Source organism: Phyllobates terribilis, unplaced genomic scaffold, assembly GCF_046119375.1.
Source record: "Phyllobates terribilis strain yellow unplaced genomic scaffold, ASM4611937v1 Scaffold_3__8_contigs__length_932513732, whole genome shotgun sequence".
NCBI lineage: Eukaryota > Metazoa > Chordata > Amphibia > Anura > Dendrobatidae > Phyllobates > Phyllobates terribilis.
Window position 1 is genome coordinate 20,937,413 of NW_027362763.1, and position 23,255 is coordinate 20,960,667.

A 23,255-nucleotide genomic window follows, 5' to 3' on the forward strand; every position below is an offset into this window, starting at 1 on the left:
CAGATAATAATAGAAATATAGAAGAGTTTACCTCTCCACTCAGCAGATAATAGAAATATAGAAGAGTTTACCTCTCCGCTCAGCAGATAATAGAAATATAGAAGAGTTTACCTCTCCACTCAGCAGATAATAGAAATATAGAAGAGTTTACCTCTCCACTCAGCAGATAATAGAAATATAGAAGAGTTTACCTCTCCGCTCAGCAGATAATAGAAATATAGAAGAGTTTACCTCTCCGCTGAGCAGATAATAATAGAAATATATAAGAGTTTACCTCTCCACTCACCAGATAATAATAGAAATATAGAAGAGTTTACCTCTCCACTCAGCAGATAAGAGAAATATAGAAGAGTTTACCTCTCCACTCAGTAGATAATGATAGAAATATAGAAGAGTTTACCTCTCCACTCAGCAGATAACAGAAATATAGAAGAGTTTACCTCTCCACTCTGCAGATAATAGAAATATAGAAGAGTTTACCTCTCCACTCAGCAGATAACAGAAATATAGAAGAGTTTACCTCTCCACTCAGCAGATAATGATAGAAATATAGAAGAGTTTACCTCTCCACTCAGCAGATAATGATAGAAATATAGAAGAGTTTACCTCTCCACTCAGCAGATAATAGAAATATAGAAGAGTTTACCTCTCCACTCAGCAGATAATAGAAATATAGAAGAGTTTACCTCTCCGCTCAGCAGATAATAGATATATAGAAGAGTTTACCTCTCCGCTCAGCAGATAATGATAGAAATATAGAAGAGTTTACCTCTCCACTCAGCAGATAATAGAAATATAGAAGAGTTTACCTCTCCACTCAGCAGATAATAGAAATATAGAAGAGTTTACCTCTCCACTCAGCAGATAATGATAGAAATATAGAAGAGTTTACCTCTCCACTCAGCAGATAATGATAGAAATATAGAAGACTTTACCTCTCCACTCAGCAGATAATGATAGAAATATAGAAGACTTTACCTCTCCGCTCTGCAGATAATAGAAATATAGAAGAGTTTACCTCTCCACTCAGCAGATAATAATAGAAATATAGAAGAGTTTACCTCTCCACTCAGCAGATAATAATAGAAATATAGAAGAGTTTACCTTTCCACTCAGCAGATAATAGAAATGTAGAAGAGTTTACCTGTCCACTCAGCAGATAATAGAAATATAGAAGAGTTTACTTCTCCACTCAGCAGTTAATGATAGAAATATAGAAGAGTTTACCTCTCCGCTCAGCAGATAATAGAAATATAGAAGAGTTTACCTCTCCACTCAGCAGATAATAGAAATATAGAAGAGTTTACCTCTCCACTCAGCAGATAATAGAAATATAGAAGAGATTACCTCTCCACTCAGCAGATAATAGAAATATAGAAGAGATTACCTCTCCACTCAGCAGATAATAGAAATATAGAAGAGTTTACCTCTCCACTCAGCAGATAATAGAAATATAGAAGAGTTTACCTCTCCACTCAGCAGATAATAGAAATATAGAAGAGTTTACCTCTCCGCTCAGCAGATAATAGAAATATAGAAGAGTTTACCTCTCCGCTGAGCAGATAATAATAGAAATATATAAGAGTTTACCTCTCCACTCACCAGATAATAATAGAAATATAGAAGAGTTTACCTCTCCACTCAGCAGATAATAATAGAAATATAGAAGAGTTTACCTCTCCACTCAGCAGATAAGAGAAATATAGAAGAGTTTACCTCTCCACTCAGCAGATAATAGAAATATAGAAGAGTTTACCTCTCCACTCAGCAGATAATAGAAATATAGAAGAGTTTACCTCTCCACTCAGCAGATAATAGAAATATAGAAGAGTTTACCTCTCCGCTCAGCAGATAATGATAGAAATAAAGAAGAGTTTACCTCTCCGCTGAGCAGATAATAATAGAAATATATAAGAGTTTACCTCTCGACTCACCAGATAATAATAGAAATATAGAAGAGTTTACCTCTCCACTCAGCAGATAAGAGAAATATAGAAGAGTTTACCTCTCCACTCAGTAGATAATGATAGAAATATAGAAGAGTTTACCTCTCCACTCAGCAGATAACAGACATATAGAAGAGTTTACCTCTCCACTCAGCAGATAATAGATATATAGAAGAGTTTACCTCTCCACTCAGCAGATAATAGAAATATAGAAGAGATTACCTCTCCACTCAGCAGATAATGATAGAAATATAGAAGAGTTTAACTCTCCACTCAGCAGATAATAGAAATATAGAAGAGATTACCTCTCCACTCAGCAGATAATAGAAATATATAAGAGTTTACCTCTCCACTCACCAGATAATAATAGAAATATAGAAGAGTTTACCTCTCCACTCAGCAGATAAGAGAAATATAGAAGAGTTTACCTCTCCACTCAGTAGATGATAGAAATATAGAAGAGTTTACCTCTCCACTCAGCAGATAACAGAAATATAGAAGAGTTTACCTCTCCACTCAGCAGATAATAGATATATAGAAGAGTTTACCTCTCCACTCAGCAGATAATAGAAATATAGAAGAGATTACCTCTCCACTCAGCAGATAATAGAAATATAGAAGAGTTTACCTCTCCGCTCAGCAGATAATGATAGAAATATAGAAGAGTTTACCTCTCCACTCAGCAGATAATAGAAATATAGAAGAGTTTACCTCTCCACTCACCAGATAATAATAGAAATATAGAAGAGTTTACCTCTCCACTCAGCAGATAATAGAAATATAGAAGAGTTTACCTCTCCGCTCAGCAGATAATAGAAATATAGAAGAGTTTACCTCTCCACTCAGCAGATAATAGAAATATAGAAGAGTTTACCTCTCCGCTCAGCAGATAATAGAAATATAGAAGAGTTTACCTCTCCGCTGAGCAGATAATAATAGAAATATAGAAGAGTTTACCTCTCCACTCACCAGATAATAATAGAAATATAGAAGAGTTTACCTCTCCACTCAGCAGATAAGAGAAATATAGAAGAGTTTACCTCTCCACTCAGTAGATAATGATAGAAATATAGAAGAGTTTACCTCTCCACTCAGCAGATAACAGAAATATAGAAGAGTTTACCTCTCCACTCAGCAGATAATAGATATATAGAAGAGTTTACCTCTCCACTCAGCAGATAATAGAAATATAGAAGAGATTACCTCTCCGCTCAGCAGATAATGATAGAAATATAGAAGAGTTTACCTCTCCACTCAGCAGATAATGATAGAAATATAGAAGAGTTTACCTCTCCGCTCAGCAGATAATAGAAATATAGAAGAGTTTACCTCTCCACTCAGCAGATAATGATAGAAATATAGAAGAGTTTACCTCTCCACTCAGCAGATAATGATAGAAATATAGAAGAGTTTACCTCTCCGCTCAGCAGATAATAGAAATATAGAAGAGTTTACCTCTCCACTCAGCAGATAATAGAAATATAGAAGAGATTACCTCTCCACTCAGCAGATAATAGAAATATAGAAGAGTTTACCTCTCCACTCACCAGATAATAATAGAAATATAGAAGAGTTTACCTCTCCACTCAGCAGATAAGAGAAATATAGAAGAGTTTACCTCTCCACTCAGTAGATAATGATAGAAATATAGAAGAGTTTACCTCTCCACTCAGCAGATAACAGAAATATAGAAGAGTTTACCTCTCCACTCAGCAGATAATAGATATATAGAAGAGTTTACCTCTCCACTCAGCAGATAATAGAAATATAGAAGAGATTACCTCTCCACTCAGCAGATAATAGAAATATAGAAGAGTTTACCTCTCCGCTCAGCAGATAATGATAGAAATATAGAAGAGTTTACCTCTCCACTCAGCAGATAATGATAGAAATATAGAAGAGTTTACCTCTCCGCTCAGCAGATAATAGAAATATAGAAGAGATTACCTCTCCACTCAGCAGATAATAGAAATATAGAAGAGTTTACCTCTCCACTCACCAGATAATAATAGAAATATAGAAGAGTTTACCTCTCCACTCAGCAGATAATGATAGAAATATAGAAGAGTTTACCTCTCCACTCAGCAGATAACAGAAATACAGAAGAGTTTACCTCTCCACTCAGCAGATAATAGAAATATAGAAGAGTTTACCTCTCCGCTCAGCAGATAATAGAAATATAGAAGAGTTTACCTCTCCGCTCAGCAGATAATAGATATATAGAAGAGTTAACCTCTCCACTCAGCAGATAATAGAAATATAGAAGAGATTACCTCTCCACTCAGCAGATAATAGAAATATAGAAGAGTTTACCTCTCCACTCAGCAGATAATAGAAATATAGATGAGTTTACCTCTCCACTCAGCAGATAATGATAGAAATATAGAAGAGTTTACCTCTCCGCTCAGCAGATAATGATAGAAATATGGAAGAGTTTACCTCTCCACTCAGCAGATAATAGAAATATGAGTTTACCTCTCCACTCAGCAGATAATAGAAATATAGAAGAGTTTACCTCTCCACTCAGCAGATAATAGAAATATAGAAGAGTTTACCTCTCCACTCAGCAGATAATAGAAATATAGAAGAGTTTACCTCTCCGCTCAGCAGATAATAGATATATAGAAGAGTTTACCTCTCCGCTCAGCAGATAATGATAGAAATATAGAAGAGTTTACCTCTCCACTCAGCAGATAATAGAAATATAGAAGAGTTTACCTCTCCACTCAGCAGATAATAGAAATATAGAAGAGTTTACCTCTCCACTCATCAGATAATGATAGAAATATAGAAGAGTTTACCTCTCCACTCAGCAGATAATGATAGAAATATAGAAGAGTTTACCTCTCCACTCAGCAGATAATGATAGAAATATAGAAGAGTTTACCTCTCCACTCAGCAGATAAGAGAAATATAGAAGAGCTTACCTCTCCACTCAGTAGATAATGATAGAAATATAGAAGAGTTTACCTCTCCACTCAGCAGATAACAGAAATACAGAAGAGTTTACCTCTCCACTCAGCAGATAAGAGAAATATAGAAGAGTTTACCTCTCCACTCAGCAGATAATGATAGAAATATAGAAGAGTTTACCTCTCCGCTCAGCAGATAATAGAAATATAGAAGAGTTTACCTCTCCACTCAGCAGATAAAAGAAATATAGAAGAGTTTACCTCTACGCTCAGCAGATAATAGAAATATAGAAGAGTTTACCTCTCCACTCAGCAGATAATGATAGAAATATAGAAGAGTTTACCTCTCCGCTCAGCAGATAATAGAAATATATAAGAGTTTACCTCTCCACTCAGCAGATAATGATAGAAATATAGAAGAGTTTACCTCTCCGCTCAGCAGATAATAGAAATATATAAGAGTTTACCTCTCCACTCAGCAGATAATGATAGAAATATAGAAGAGTTTACCTCTCCACTCAGCAGATATAATAGAAATATAGAAGAGTTTACCTCTCCACTCAGCAGATAATGATAGAAATATAGAAGAGTTTACCTCTCCACTCAGCAGATAAGAGAAATATAGAAGAGTTTACCTCTCCACTCAGCAGATAATAGAAATATAAAAGAGTTTACCTCTCCACTCAGCAGATAATAGAAATATAGAAGATTTTACCTCTCCACTCAGCAGATAATAGAAATATAGAAGAGTTTACCTCTCCACTCAGCAGATAATAGAAATATAGAAGAGTTTACCTCTCCACTCAGCAGATAATAGAAATATAGAAGAGTTTACCTCTCCACTCAGCAGATAATGATAGAAATATAGAAGAGTTTACCTCTCCACTCAGCAGATAATGATAGAAATATAGAAGAGTTTACCTCTCCACTCAGCAGATAATGATAGAGATATAGAAGAGTTTACCTCTCCACTCAGCAGATAAGAGAAATATAGAAGAGCTTACCTCTCCACTCAGTAGATAATGATAGAAATATAGAAGAGTTTACCTCTCCACTCAGCAGATAACAGAAATACAGAAGAGTTTACCTCTCCACTCAGCAGATAAGAGAAATATAGAAGAGTTTACCTCTCCACTCAGCAGATAATGATAGAAATATAGAAGAGTTTACCTCTCCGCTCAGCAGATAATAGAAATATAGAAGAGTTTACCTCTCCACTCAGCAGATAAAAGAAATATAGAAGAGTTTACCTCTACGCTCAGCAGATAATAGAAATATAGAAGAGTTTACCTCTCCACGCAGCAGATGATAGAAATATAGAAGAGTTTACCTCTCCACTCAGCAGATAACAGAAATACAGAAGAGTTTACCTCTCCACTCAGCAGATAATAGAAATATAGAAGAGTTTACCTCTCCGCTCAGCAGATAATAGAAATATAGAAGAGTTTACCTCTCCGCTCAGCAGATAATAGATATATAGAAGAGTTAACCTCTCCACTCAGCAGATAATAGAAATATAGAAGAGATTACCTCTCCACTCAGCAGATAATAGAAATATAGAAGAGTTTACCTCTCCACTCAGCAGATAATAGAAATATAGATGAGTTTACCTCTCCACTCAGCAGATAATGATAGAAATATAGAAGAGTTTACCTCTCCGCTCAGCAGATAATGATAGAAATATAGAAGAGTTTACCTCTCCACTCAGCAGATAATAGCAATATAGAAGAGTTTACCTCTCCACTCAGCAGATAATAGAAATATAGAAGAGTTTACCTCTCCACTCAGCAGATAATAGAAATATAGAAGAGTTTACCTCTCCGCTCAGCAGATAATAGATATATAGAAGAGTTTACCTCTCCGCTCAGCAGATAATGATAGAAATATAGAAGAGTTTACCTCTCCACTCAGCAGATAATAGAAATATAGAAGAGTTTACCTCTCCACTCAGCAGATAATAGAAATATAGAAGAGTTTACCTCTCCACTCAGCAGATATAATAGAAATATAGAAGAGTTTACCTCTCCACTCAGCAGATAAGAGAAATATAGAAGAGTTTACCTCTCCACTCAGCAGATAATGATAGAAATATAGAAGAGTTTACCTCTCCACTCAGCAGATAATAATAGAAATATGTAAGAGTTTACCTCTCCACTCAGCAGATAATGATAGAAATATAGAAGAGTTTACCTCTCCACTCAGCAGATATAATAGAAATATAGAAGAGTTTACCTCTCCACTCAGCAGATAAGAGAAATATAGAAGAGTTTACCTCTCCACTCAGCAGATAATGATAGAAATATAGAAGAGTTTACCTCTCCACTCAGCAGATAATGATAGAAATATAGAAGAGTTTACGTCTCCACTCAGCAGATAAGAGAAATATAGAAGAGCTTACCTCTCCACTCAGTAGATAATGATAGAAATATAGAAGAGTTTACCTCTCCGCTCAGCAGATAATAGAAATATAGAAGAGTTTACCTCTCCACTCAGCAGATAAGAGAAATATAGAAGAGCTTACCTCTCCACTCAGTAGATAATGATAGAAATATAGAAGAGTTTACCTCTCCGCTCAGCAGATAATAGAAATATAGAAGAGTTTACCTCTCCACTCAGCAGATAAAAGAAATATAGAAGAGTTTACCTCTACGCTCAGCAGATAATAGAAATATAGAAGAGTTTACCTCTCCACGCAGCAGATAATGATAGAAATATAGAAGAGTTTACCTCTCCACTCAGCAGATAATGATAGAAATATAGAAGAGTTTACCTGTCCACTCAGCAGATAATAGAAATATATAAGAGTTTACCTCTCCACTCAGCAGATAATAGAAATATAGAAGAGTTTACCTCTCCACTCAGCAGATAATGATAGAAATATAGAAGAGTTTACCTCTCCGCTCAGCAGATAATAGAAATATATAAGAGTTTACCTCTCCACTCAGCAGATATAATAGAAATATAGAAGAGTTTACGTCTCCACTCAGCAGATATAATAGAAATATAGAAGAGTTTACCTCTCCACTCAGCAGATAATGATAGAAATATAGAAGAGTTTACCTCTCCACTCAGCAGATAATAATAGAAATATAGAAGAGTTTACCTCTCCACTCAGCAGATAAGAGAAATATAGAAGAGTTTACCTCTCCACTCAGCAGATAATAGAAATATAAAAGAGTTTACCTCTCCACTCAGCAGATAATAGAAATATAGAAGAGATTACCTCTCCGCTCAGCAGATAATAGAAATATAGAAGAGTTTACCTCTCCACTCAGCAGATAATAGAAATATAGAAGAGTTTACCTCTCCGCTCAGCAGATAATAGAAATATAGAAGAGTTTACCTCTCCGCTCAGCAGATAATAGATATATAGAAGAGTTAACCTCTCCACTCAGCAGATAATAGAAATATAGAAGAGATTACCTCTCCACTCAGCAGATAATAGAAATATAGATGAGTTTACCTCTCCACTCAGCAGATAATGATAGAAATATAGAAGAGTTTACCTCTCTGCTCAGCAGATAATGATAGAAATATAGAAGAGTTTACCTCTCCACTCAGCAGATAATAGAAATATAGAAGAGTTTACCTCTCCACTCAGCAAATAGAAATATAGAAGAGTTTACCTCTCCACTCAGCAGATAATAGAAATATAGAAGAGTTTACCTCTCCACTCAGCAGATAATAGAAATATAGAAGAGTTTACCTCTCCGCTCAGCAGATAATAGATATATAGAAGAGTTTACCTCTCCGCTCAGCAGATAATGATAGAAATATAGAAGAGTTTACCTCTCCACTCAGCAGATAATAGAAATATAGAAGAGTTTACCTCTCCACTCAGCAGATAATAGAAATATAGAAGAGTTTACCTCTCCACTCATCAGATAATGATAGAAATATAGAAGAGTTTACCTCTCCACTCAGCAGATAATGATAGAAATATAGAAGAGTTTACCTCTCCACTCAGCAGATGATAGAAATATAGAAGAGTTTACCTCTCCACTCAGCAGATAAGAGAAATATAGAAGAGCTTACCTCTCCACTCAGTAGATAATGATAGAAATATAGAAGAGTTTACCTCTCCACTCAGCAGATAACAGAAATACAGAAGAGTTTACCTCTCCACTCAGCAGATAAGAGAAATATAGAAGAGTTTACCTCTCCACTCAGCAGATAATGATAGAAATATAGAAGAGTTTACCTCTCCGCTCAGCAGATAATAGAAATATAGAAGAGTTTACCTCTCCACTCAGCAGATAAAAGAAATATAGAAGAGTTTACCTCTACGCTCAGCAGATAATAGAAATATAGAAGAGTTTACCTCTCCACTCAGCAGATAATGATAGAAATATAGAAGAGTTTACCTCTCCGCTCAGCAGATAATAGAAATATATAAGAGTTTACCTCTCCACTCAGCAGATAATGATAGAAATATAGAAGAGTTTACCTCTCCGCTCAGCAGATAATAGAAATATATAAGAGTTTACCTCTCCACTCAGCAGATAATGATAGAAATATAGAAGAGTTTACCTCTCCACTCAGCAGATATAATAGAAATATAGAAGAGTTTACCTCTCCACTCAGCAGATAATGATAGAAATATAGAAGAGTTTACCTCTTCACTCAGCAGATAATAATAGAAATATAGAAGAGTTTACCTCTCCACTCAGCAGATAAGAGAAATATAGAAGAGTTTACCTCTCCACTCAGCAGATAATAGAAATATAAAAGAGTTTACCTCTCCACTCAGCAGATAATAGAAATATAGAAGATTTTACCTCTCCGCTCAGCAGATAATACATATATAGAAGAGTTTACCTCTCCGCTCAGCAGATAATGATAGAAATATAGAAGAGTTTACCTCTCCACTCAGCAGATAATAGAAATATAGAAGAGTTTACCTCTCCACTCAGCAGATAATAGAAATATAAAAGAGTTTACCTCTCCACTCAGCAGATAAGAGAAATATAGAAGAGTTTACCTCTCCACTCAGCAGATAAGAGAAATATAGAAGAGTTTACCTCTCCACTCAGCAGATAATGATAGAAATATAGAAGAGTTTACCTCTCCGCTCAGCAGATAATAGAAATATAGAAGAGTTTACCTCTCCACTCAGCAGATAAAAGAAATATAGAAGAGTTTACCTCTACGCTCAGCAGATAATAGAAATATAGAAGAGTTTACCTCTCCACTCAGCAGATAATGATAGAAATATAGAAGAGTTTACCTCTCCGCTCAGCAGATAATAGAAATATATAAGAGTTTACCTCTCCACTCAGCAGATAATGATAGAAATATAGAAGAGTTTACCTCTCCGCTCAGCAGATAATAGAAATATATAAGAGTTTACCTCTCCACTCAGCAGATAATTATAGAAATATAGAAGAGTTTACCTCTCCACTCAGCAGATATAATAGAAATATAGAAGAGTTTACCTCTCCACTCAGCAGATAATGATAGAAATATAGAAGAGTTTACCTCTCCACTCAGCAGATAATAATAGAAATATAGAAGAGTTTACCTCTCCACTCAGCAGATAAGAGAAATATAGAAGAGTTTACCTCTCCACTCAGCAGATAATAGAAATATAAAAGAGTTTACCTCTCCACTCAGCAGATAATAGAAATATAGAAGATTTTACCTCTCCGCTCAGCAGATAATACATATATAGAAGAGTTTACCTCTCCGCTCAGCAGATAATGATAGAAATATAGAAGAGTTTACCTCTCCACTCAGCAGATAATAGAAATATAGAAGAGTTTACCTCTCCACTCAGCAGATAATAGAAATATAGAAGAGTTTACCTCTCCACTCAGCAGATAATGATAGAAATATAGAAGAGTTTACCTCTCCACTCAGCAGATAATGATAGAAATATAGAAGAGTTTACCTCTCCACTCAGCAGATAACAGAAATACAGAAGAGTTTACCTCTCCACTCAGCAGATAAGAGAAATATAGAAGAGTTTACCTCTCCACTCAGCAGATAATGATAGAAATATAGAAGAGTTTACCTCTCCGCTCAGCAGATAATAGAAATATAGAAGAGTTTACCTCTCCACTCAGCAGATAATGATAGAGATATAGAAGAGTTTACCTCTCCACTCAGCAGATAAGAGAAATATAGAAGAGCTTACCTCTCCACTCAGTAGATAATGATAGAAATATAGAAGAGTTTACCTCTCCACTCAGCAGATAACAGAAATACAGAAGAGTTTACCTCTCCACTCAGCAGATAAGAGAAATATAGAAGAGTTTACCTCTCCACTCAGCAGATAATGATAGAAATATAGAAGAGTTTACCTCTCCGCTCAGCAGATAATAGAAATATAGAAGAGTTTACCTCTCCACTCAGCAGATAAAAGAAATATAGAAGAGTTTACCTCTACGCTCAGCAGATAATAGAAATATAGAAGAGTTTACCTCTCCACGCAGCAGATAATGATAGAAATATAGAAGAGTTTACCTCTCCACTCAGCAGATAACAGAAATACAGAAGAGTTTACCTCTCCACTCAGCAGATAATAGAAATATAGAAGAGTTTACCTCTCCGCTCAGCAGATAATAGAAATATAGAAGAGTTTACCTCTCCGCTCAGCAGATAATAGATATATAGAAGAGTTAACCTCTCCACTCAGCAGATAATAGAAATATAGAAGAGATTACCTCTCCACTCAGCAGATAATAGAAATATAGAAGAGTTTACCTCTCCACTCAGCAGATAATAGAAATATAGATGAGTTTACCTCTCCACTCAGCAGATAATGATAGAAATATAGAAGAGTTTACCTCTCCGCTCAGCAGATAATGATAGAAATATAGAAGAGTTTACCTCTCCACTCAGCAGATAATAGAAATATAGAAGAGTTTACCTCTCCACTCAGCAGATAATAGAAATATAGAAGAGTTTACCTCTCCACTCAGCAGATAATAGAAATATAGAAGAGTTTACCTCTCCGCTCAGCAGATAATAGATATATAGAAGAGTTTACCTCTCCGCTCATCAGATAATGATAGAAATATAGAAGAGTTTACCTCTCCACTCAGCAGATAATGATAGAAATATAGAAGAGCTTACCTCTCCACTCAGTAGATAATGATAGAAATATAGAAGAGTTTACCTCTCCACTCAGCAGATAACAGAAATACAGAAGAGTTTACCTCTCCACTCAGCAGATAAGAGAAATATAGAAGAGTTTACCTCTCCACTCAGCAGATAATGATAGAAATATAGAAGAGTTTACCTCTCCGCTCAGCAGATAATAGAAATATAGAAGAGTTTACCTCTCCACTCAGCAGATAAAAGAACTATAGAAGAGTTTACCTCTACGCTCAGCAGATAATAGAAATATAGAAGAGTTTACCTCTCCACTCAGCAGATAATGATAGAAATATAGAAGAGTTTACCTCTCCGCTCAGCAGATAATAGAAATATATAAGAGTTTACCTCTCCACTCAGCAGATAATGATAGAAATATAGAAGAGTTTACCTCTCCGCTCAGCAGATAATAGAAATATGTAAGAGTTTACCTCTCCACTCAGCAGATAATGATAGAAATATAGAAGAGTTTACCTCTCCACTCAGCAGATATAATAGAAATATAGAAGAGTTTACCTCTCCACTCAGCAGATAATGATAGAAATATAGAAGAGTTTACCTCTCCACTCAGCAGATAATAATAGAAATATAGAAGAGTTTACCTCTCCACTCAGCAGATAAGAGAAATATAGAAGAGTTTACCTCTCCACTCAGCAGATAATAGAAATATAGAAGAGTTTACCTCTCCACTCAGCAGATAATAGAAATATAAAAGAGTTTACCTCTCCACTCAGCAGATAATAGAAATATAGAAGAGTTTACCTCTCCGCTCAGCAGATAATAGATATATAGAAGAGTTTACCTCTCCGCTCAGCAGATAATGATAGAAATATAGAAGAGTTTACCTCTCCACTCAGCAGATAATAGAAATATAGAAGAGTTTACCTCTCCACTCAGCAGATAATAGAAATATAGAAGAGTTTACCTCTCCACTCAGCAGATAATGATAGAAATATAGAAGAGTTTACCTCTCCACTCAGCAGATAATGATAGAAATATAGAAGAGTTTACCTCTCCACTCAGCAGATAATGATAGAAATATAGAAGAGTTTACCTCTCCACTCAGCAGATAAGAGAAATATAGAAGAGCTTACCTCTCCACTCAGTAGATAATGATAGAAATATAGAAGAGTTTACCTCTCCGCTCAGCAGATAATAGAAATATAGAAGAGTTTACCTCTCCACTCAGCAGATAAGAGAAATATAGAAGAGCTTACCTCTCCACTCAGTAGATAATGATAGAAATATAGAAGAGTTTACCTCTCCGCTCAGCAGATAATAGAAATATAGAAGAGTTTACCTCTCCACTCAGCAGATAAAAGAAATATAGAAGAGTTTACCTCTACGCTCAGCAGATAATAGAAATATAGAAGAGTTTACCTCTCCACGCAGCAGATAATGATAGAAATATAGAAGAGTTTACCTCTCCACTCAGCAGATAATGATAGAAATATAGAAGAGTTTACCTGTCCACTCAGCAGATAATAGAAATATATAAGAGTTTACCTCTCCACTCAGCAGATAATAGAAATATAGAAGAGTTTACCTCTCCACTCAGCAGATAATGATAGAAATATAGAAGAGTTTACCTCTCCGCTCAGCAGATAATAGAAATATATAAGAGTTTACCTCTCCACTCAGCAGATAATGATAGAAATATAGAAGAGTTTACCTCTCCACTCAGCAGATATAATAGAAATATAGAAGAGTTTACCTCTCCACTCAGCAGATAATGATAGAAATATAGAAGAGTTTACCTCTCCACTCAGCAGATAATAATAGAAATATAGAAGAGTTTACCTCTCCACTCAGCAGATAAGAGAAATATAGAAGAGTTTACCTCTCCACTCAGCAGATAATAGAAATATAAAAGAGTTTACCTCTCCACTCAGCAGATAATAGAAATATAGAAGAGTTTACCTCTCCGCTCAGCAGATAATAGAAATATAGAAGAGTTTACCTCTCCACTCAGCAGATAATAGAAATATAGAAGAGTTTACCTCTCCGCTGAGCAGATAATAATAGAAATATATAAGAGTTTACCTCTCCACTCAGTAGATAATGATAGAAATATAGAAGAGTTTACCTCTCCACTCAGCAGATAACAGAAATATAGAAGAGTTTACCTCTCCACTCAGCAGATAATAGATATATAGAAGAGTTTACCTCTCCACTCAGCAGATAATAGAAATATAGAAGAGATTACCTCTCCACTCAGCAGATAATAGAAATATAGAAGAGTTTACCTCTCCGCTCAGCAGATAATGATAGAAATATAGAAGAGTTTACCTCTCCACTCAGCAGATAATGATAGAAATATAGAAGAGTTTACCTCTCCGCTCAGCAGATAAGAGAAATATAGAAGAGTTTACCTCTCCACTCAGCAGATAATAGAAATATAGAAGAGATTACCTCTCCCCTCAGCAGATAATAGAAATATAGAAGAGTTTACCTCTCCACTCACCAGATAATAATAGAAATATAGAAGAGTTTACCTCTCCACTCAGCAGATAATGATAGAAATATAGAAGTTTACCTGTCCACTCAGCAGATAATAGAAATATAGAAGAGTTTACCTCTCCACTCAGCAGATAATAGAAATATAGAAGAGTTTACCTCTCCACTCAGCAGATAATAGAAATATAGAAGAGTTTACCTCTCCGCTCAGCAGATAATAGATATATAGAAGAGTTAACCTCTCCACTCAGCAGATAATAGAAATATAGAAGAGATTACCTCTCCACTCAGCAGTTAATGATAGAAATGTAGAGGAGTTTACCTCTCCACTGAGCACATAATGTTAGAAATATAGAAGAGTTTACCTCTCCACTCAGCAGATAATAGAAATATAGATGAGTTTACCTCTCCACTCAGCAGATAATGATAGAAATATAGAAGAGTTTACCTCTCCGCTCAGCAGATAAAAGAAATATAGAAGAGTTTACCTCTCCGCTCAGCAGATAATAGAAATATAGAAGAGTTTACCTCTCCACTCAGCAGATAATAGAAATATAGAAGAGGTTACCTCTCCGCTCAGCAGATAATAGAAATATAGAAGAGTTTACCTCTCCACTCAGCAGATAATGATAGAAATATAGAAGAGTTTACCTGTCCACTCAGCAGATAATAGAAATCTATAAGAGTTTACCTCTCCACTCAGCAGATAATAGAAATATAGAAGAGTTTACCTCTCCACTCAGCAGATAATAGAAATATAGAAGAGTTTACCTCTCCACTCAGCAGATAATGATAGAAATATACAAGAGTTTACCTGTCCACTCAGCAGATAATAGAAATATATAAGAGTTTACCTCTCCACTCAGCAGATAATAGAAATATAGAAGAGTTTACCTCTCCACTCAGCAGATAATGATAGAAATATAGAAGAGTTTACCTCTCCGCTCAGCAGATAATAGAAATATAGAAGAGTTTACCTCTCCACTCAGCAGATATAATAGAAATATAGAAGAGTTTACCTCTCCACTCAGCAGATAAAGATAGAAATATAGAAGAGTTTACTTCTCCGCTCAGCAGATAATAGAAATATAGAAGAGTTTACCTCTCCACTCCGCAGATAATAGAAATATAGAAGAGTTTACTTCTCCGCTCAGCAGATAATAGAAATATAGAAGAGTTTACCTCTCCACTCAGCAGATAATAGAAATATAGAAGAGTTTACCTCTCCACTCAGCAGATAAAGATAGAAATATAGAAGAGTTTACTTCTCCGCTCAGCAGATAATAGAAATATAGAAGAGTTTACCTCTCCACTCCGCAGATAATAGAAATATAGAAGAGTTTACTTCTCCGCTCAGCAGATAATAGAAATATAGAAGAGTTTACCTCTCCACTCAGCAGATAATAGAAATATAGAAGAGTTTACCTCTCCACTCAGCAGATAATGATAGAAAAATAGAAGAGTTTACCTCTCCACTTAGCAGATAATAGAAATATAGAAGAGTTTACCTCTCCACTCAGCAGATAATAGAAATATAGAAGAGTTTACCTCTCCACTCAGCAGATAATGATAGAAATATAGAATAGTTTACCTCTCCACTTAGCAGATAATAGAAATATAGAAGAGTTTACCTCTCCACTCAGCAGATAAAGATAGAAATATAGAAGAGTTTACCTCTCCGCTCAGCAGATAATAGAAATATAGAAGAGTTTACCTCTCCACTTAGCAGATAATAGAAATATAGAAGAGTTTACCTCTCCACTCAGCAGATAATAGAAATATAGAAGAGTTTACCTCTCCACTCAGCAGATAATGATAGAAAAATAGAAGAGTTTACCTCTCCACTTAGCAGATAATAGAAATATAGAAGAGTTTACCTCTCCGCTCAGCAGATAATAGAAATGTAGAAGAGTTTACCTCTCCACTCAGCAGATAATAGAAATATAGAAGAGTTTACCTCTCCGCTCAGCAAATAGAAATATAGAAGAGTTTACATCTCCACTCAGCAGATAATGATAGAAATATAGAAGAGTTTACCTCTCCACTTAGCAGATAATAGAAATATAGAAGAGTTTACCTCTCCACTCAGCAGATAAAGATAGAAATATAGAAGAGTTTACCTCTCCACTCAGCAGATAATAGAAATATAGAAGAGTTTACCTCTCCACTCAGCAGATAATAGAAATATAGAAGAGTTTACCTCTCCACTCAGCAGATAAAGATAGAAATATAGAAGAGTTTACCTCTCCGCTCAGCAGATAATAGAAATATAGAAGAGTTTACCTCTCCACTCAGCAGATAAAGATAGAAATATAGAAGAGTTTACCTCTCCGCTCAGCAGATAATAGAAATATAGAAGAGTTTACCTCTCCACTCAGCAGATAAAGATAGAAATATAGAAGAGTTTACCTCTCCGCTCAGCAGATAATAGAAATATAGAAGAGTTTACCTCTCCACTCAGCATATAATAGAAATATAGAAGAGTTTACCTCTCCACTCAGCAGATAAAGATAGAAATATAGAAGAGTTTACCTCTCCGCTCAGCAGATAATAGAAATATAGAAGAGTTTACCTCTCCACTCAGCGGATAATAGAAATATAGAAGAGTTTACCTCTCCACTCAGCAGATAAAGATAGAAATATAGAAGAGTTTACCTCTCCGCTCAGCAGATAATAGAAATATAGAAGAGTTTACCTCTCCACTCAGCATATAATAGAAATATAGAAGAGTTTACCTCTCCACTCAGCAGATAATAGAAATATAGAAGAGTTTACCTCTCCGCTCAGCAGATAATAGAAATGTAGAAGAGTTTACCTCTCCGCTGAGCAGATAATAGAAATATAGAAGAGTTTACCTCTCCACTCAGCATATAATAGAAATATAGAAGAGTTTACATCTCCACTCAGCAGATAATGATAGAAATATAGAAGAGTTTACCTCTCCACTCAGCAGATAAAGATAGAAATATAGAAGAGTTTACCTCTCCTCTCAGCAGATAATAATAGAAATATAGAAGAGTTTACCTCTCCACTCAGCAGATAATAGAAATATAGAAGAGTTTACCTCTCCACTCAGCAGATAATGATAGAAATATAGAAGAGTTTACCTCTCCACTCAGCAGATAATAGAAATATAGAAGAGTTTACCTCTCCACTCAGCAGATAATAGAAATATAGAAGAGTTTACCTCTCCACTCAGCAGATAATGATAGAAATATAGAAGAGTTTACCTCTCCACTCAGCAGATGATAGAAATATAGAAGAGTTTACCTCTCCACTCAGCAGATAATAGAAATATAGAAGAGTTTACCTCTCCACTCAGCAGATAATAGAAATATAGAAGAGTTTACCTCTCTGCTCAGGAGATAATGATAGAAATATAGAAGAGTTTACCTCTCTGCTCAGGAGAAAATGATAGAAATATAGAAGAGTTTACCTCTCTGCTCAGGAGATAATGATAGAAATATAGAAGAGTTTACCTCTCTGCTCAGGAGATAATGATAGAAATATAGAAGAGTTTACCTCTCTGCTCAGGAGATAATGATAGAAATATAGAAGAGTTTACCTCTCCGCTCAGCAGATAATAGAAATATAGAAGAGTTTATCTCTCCACTCAGCAGATAATAGAAATATAGAAGAGTTTACCTCTCTACTCAGCAGATTATAGAAATATAGAAGAGTTTACTTCTCCACTGAGCAGATAATAGAAATATAGAAGAGTTTACCTCACCGCTCAGCAGATAATGATAGAAATATAGAAGAGTTTACCTCTCCGCTCAGCAGATAATAGAAATATAGAAGAGTTTACCTCTCCACTCAGCAGATAATAGAAATATAGAAGAGTTTACCTCTCCGCTCAGCAGATAATAGAAATATAGAAGAGTTTACCTCTCCACTCAGCAGATAATAGAAATATAGAAGAGTTTACCTCTCCACTCAGCAGATAATAGAAATATAGAAGAGTTTACCTCTCCACTCAGCAGATAATAGAAATATAGAAGAGTTTACCTCTCCGCTCAGCAGATAATAGAAATATAGAAGAGTTTACCTCTCCACTCAGCAGATAATAATAGAAATATAGAAGAGTTTACCTCTCCACTCAGCAGATAATAATAGAAATATAGAAGAGTTTACCTCTCCACTCAGCAGATAATAGAAATATAGAAGAGTTTACCTCTCCACTCAGTAGGGAGATGATCTCTAAGGCGAGGTCCGTTATTCTTCTTCTAATCTCTGTCTTGTCCTCCTCCATCCTTGTTGGGTCGCTCACTGGATGATCTGGCGGCTTCGGTCGTGTCGGCGTCTTTATGGCGGAGGGAGAGGCTGGAGATGACAGGGGACATCATTATTTGTGTTCTCAGATCCGTTATGATGAATACTTACTGTATTTTTCGGACTATAAGACGCACATTTTTCATCCAAAATTTTGTAGGAAAATGGGGGGTGCGTCTTATAGTTAGAATGTTGGGGGGGGGGCGTATATATATGTGGGGTGTGGCGGGGAGTGGTAGCGGCAGCCTACACTGTCTCCGCTGCTAAAGAAAATGAATATTCACTGCTCCCCACACCCATTGGGCGTGGGGAGCACTGAATATTCATGCTCCTTAATAGCGTTATACAGTGTAGCCGCACTGCGGCTCCTGCTGCTGTCGGAATCGCCTGTGCCCGCTGTTAAAGGGCATGAATATTCAACCTCTCTCCACGCCCATGGGCGTGGGGAGGGGGTGAATATTCATGCTTTTTAATAAGCAGGCACACGCGATAGCCCGGCAGCAGCAGGAGCCGCAGCGTGGGTACACTGTGTGCCGGCTATGAGGGAGAGTGAAGTCACTGCTCCCCGCGCACACAGTCCCGGCGTGGGGAGCAGTGACTTCCAGCAGCTGATCTCTCCATGTGAGTCGCGCATGGCGTCACTGCCATGACTCACATGGAGAGATCAGTGAAGGCAGACCGGACGCAGCGCTGGAGGAGAGAAGAAAGGCGAGTAGGAGTGTTTCTTTTTGTTTTTTTTATGGGCAGCCTGATGGGGATTAGGGGGACCATGCATACTAGGATAAGGATGAGGGGGCCATACATACCAGGATAAAGATGAGGGGGCCATACATAGCAAGATAAAGATGAGAGGGCCATATATACCAGGATAACTCTGAGGGTGGTATACATAACAGGATAAAGATGAGGGGGCCATACATACCAGGATAAGGATGTATGGCCCCCTCACATCTGCCATCACTCTAATCATGACGACTCTAAGGCCACGTTCACATGTTCAGTACTCAGTCACTATTTGTAAGCCAATATCAGAAGTGGAACCATCACATGAAAAGTATAATAGAAACACATCACCAATTCTGCATTTTTCACCCACTCCTGGTTTTGGCTTACCAAATATTCATATAAAATACTGACCAAATACTGAATGTGTTCCAAAGACATACTGGTAGGGAATTTAGATTGTGAAGCACTGTGGAATTAATGGCGCTATATAAGCGAGTACGATGGGTGAAAGGACTCAACGATCTTAGCTATCTAAAAATCCAAATTCCCATCATCAATGACCGGAGATGGGGTTGGTGGTGATGGCTTAGAGGACGCAACGTATTTTTGAGTAAAGACCACTGCTTAATGTTCCTTGAGGACAACCACGTGAAATCACCAACACACAGGTCCGGACCCACCACACGTCTCCGATCAGCCACACTCTTATATTTGGAGACTCATGAGAATGGTTATTAACCGCAAATTCAGCTAGAGGTAAGTAACCCAATCCTCCTGATTCTTAGACGAAATACCTAAGGTAAGTCCCAAGATTCAGGTTAACTCGTTCAGTTTGCCCATTAGACTGTCAATGAAAAGATGAGTAAAAAGGACAGATGGATCTCCAACCGAGAGCAAAACGCTTTCCAAAACTTGGAAATAAATTGCACTCCCCGGTCAGAAGCCATATCCGTAGGAATCCCATGTAACCTTACGATTTCTTTGATGAAAATTTGCACCAAAGTCTTGGCGATGGGTAAGGTGGACAGCGCAATGAAGTGAGATATCTTGCTGAATCTGTCCACCACCACCAAAATAACTGTATTACCTGCAGATGCGAGTAAATCGCTAATGAAATCTACAGACAAATGAGTCCAAGGTCTTCTGGGAATCGCCAATGGTTGGAGAGACCCAGACAGACGAGTATCAGGGGTCTTAGAACGTGCACAAACTACAGGCAGGAACATACTCCCAAACATCCTGGTGCACTCCAGACCACCAAAAACACCGGATAAGGAGATCTGTGGTGGCTTACTACCAGGATGTCCGGCCAAGATCGAATCATGATGTTCTCTTAGAACTTTAAGACGTAGATTCACGGGTACGTATAGTTCACCTATAGGACAGACACCCGGGGCATGCCCCTGAGCCTCGACAACCCCCCTGAGCCTCGACAACCCCCCTGAGCCTTGACAACCTCCTTCTCTAGATCAGAACCTATAGAAGCAATAACTTCTTTCTGTAATAAAGGAAGCGGTCCACAAATATCCCCCCCCCCCCCCCCAGGATATCGAGATAAGGCAACCGCCTCAACATTCTTATCCCCCGGCCTATATGTCACTAAAAAGTTGAATCTGGTGAAGAACAATGACCATCGTTTAGGAATCAGACACTTAGCGGATTGTAAATGGATTTTTATGATCAGTGATCACCGTGACTGGATGCACTGCCCCCGCCACTCCTCAATAGAGGTCCCTCCTCCTTGAGAGCAGACAAGGGGGCGGTCCCTCCTCCTCCTGAGCAGACAAGGGGGCGGTCCCTCCTCCTCCAGAGCAGACAAGGGGGCGGTCCCTCCTCCTTGAGAGCAGACAAGGGGGCGGTCCCTCCTCCTCCTGAGCAGACAAGGGGGCGGTCCCTCATCCTCCTGAGCAGACAAGGGGGCGGTCCCTCCTCCTCCAGAGCAGACAAGGGGGCGGTCCCTCATCCTCCTGAGCAGACAAGGGGGCGGTCCCTCATCCTCCTGAGCAGACAAGGGGGCGGTCCCTCATCCTCCTGAGCAGACAAGGGGGCGGTCCCTCCTCCTCCAGAGCAGACAAGGGGGCGGTCCCTCATCGTCCTGACATTGTGCGGACCGCGGGGAGGACTCAGACGTCTGCGGTCACAGAGGGGACACAGAGACTGCAGGGAGGGAGCAGAACACCGGCGGACACTGTGTGACTGAGGAAGAGGAAGCCATGACTGCAGCAGACTGTGTGTGAGAGCCGAGTCCTGGCTGCTGTCACCTCACCTGATACCGCAGCCGTGTGAACGCGTCCTGTGCGCAGGGCTGACACCAGAGACAACAGCTGCACCCACTGCACGGCGAGACTGCAGGACCTGTGATGACGTCAGCTCCAAGTAATCAGGGGGCGGGGCTATGCAGAACAGTGATGATGAAGGACCTGCGATGACGTCAGCGCCATGTGATCAGGGGTGGAGCTCTATAGAAGTGGTTAAGGACCTGTGATGATGTCAGCGCCATGTGATCAGGGGGTGGAGCTGTGTGGATCAGTGGTGATGAAGGAGCTGTGATGAGGTCGGCGGCATGTGATCAGGGGGCGGAGCTCTATGGATCAGTGGTGATGAAGGACCTGTGGTGACGTCATCGCCATGTGATCAGGGGGCGGAGCTCTATGGATCAGTGGTAATGAAGGACCTGTGGTGACGTCAGCGCCATGTGATCAGGGGGCGGGGCTCTGTGGATTAGTGATGAAGGAGCTGTGATGAGGTCAGCGCATTCTCTCCCTTCCCCGGTGACCGTGCAGCGCCCCCTGGTGTCCTGTCCTCAGCTGTGCGCTGTAGTGTTGAGCAGTTTGTTCTATTAACCCTTTCGCCGAGTAGTTACAGCTGCTCGGTGATACAGTGCCTACAAGTAGTATTCAACCCCCTGCAGATTTAGCTGGTTTGATAAGATGCAAATAAGTTAGAGCCTTCAAACTGCAAACGAGAGTAGGTTTTATGAACAGAAGCATAAATCTTACAAACCAAAAAGTTATGTTGCTCAGTTGAATTTTATTAAATTTTAAACATAAAAGTGTGGGTCAATTATTATTCAACCCCTATGTTTAATATTTTGTGGAATAACCCTTGTTTGCAATTACAGCTAATAATCGTCTTTTATAAGACCTGATCAGGCCGGCACAGGTCTGTGGAGTTATCTTGGCCCACTCCTCCATGCAGATCTTCTCCAAGTTATCTAGGTTCTTTGGGTGTCTCATGTGGACTTTATTCTTGAGCTCCTTCCACAAGTTTTCAATTGGGTTAAGGTCAGGAGACTGACTAGGCCACTCCAACACCTTGACTTTTTCCCTCTTGAACCAGGCCTTGGTTTTCTTGGCTGTGTGCTTTGGGTCGTTGTCTTGTTGGAAGATGAAATTACGACCCATCTTAAGATCCTTGATGGAGGAGCGGAGGTTCTTGGCCAAAATCTCCAGGTAGGCAGTGCTATCCATCTTCCCATGGATGCGGACCAGATGGCCAGGCCCCTTGGCAGAGAAACAGCCCCACAGCATGATGCTGCCACCACCATGCTTGACTGTAGGGATGGTATTCTTGGGGTCGTATGCAGTGCCATCCAGTCTCCAAACGTCACGTGTGAGGTTGGCACCAAAGATCTCGATCTTGGTCTCATCAGACCATAGAACCTTGAACCAGTCTGTCTCAGAGTCCTCCAAGTGATCATGAGCAAACTGTAGACGAGCCTTGACATGACGCTTTGAAAGTAAAGGTACCTTACGGGCTCGTCTGGAACGGAGACCATTGCGGTGGAGTACGTTACTTATGGTATTGACAAACCAATGTCCCCACTGCCATGAGATCTTCCCGG

At 38.4% G+C, this 23,255-nt stretch overlaps 1 protein-coding gene across 1 annotated transcript in view; it reads right to left on the reverse strand.

Annotated features, from left to right (window-relative positions):
* LOC141258700 (uncharacterized) overlaps positions 1-21,831 on the reverse strand; it is a 66,043-nt gene extending 44,212 nt beyond the window's left edge. The window contains exons 1-2 of the mRNA XM_073673720.1: positions 21,678-21,831; positions 18,588-18,736 (exon numbers count right to left, since the gene is read on the reverse strand). Coding sequence (XP_073529821.1) covers positions 18,588-18,665 — 78 coding nt within the window. The 5' untranslated portion in view covers positions 18,666-18,736; positions 21,678-21,831. The remainder of the gene's footprint in view (positions 1-18,587; positions 18,737-21,677) is intronic.
* Positions 21,832-23,255: the final 1,424 nt, after the last annotated feature.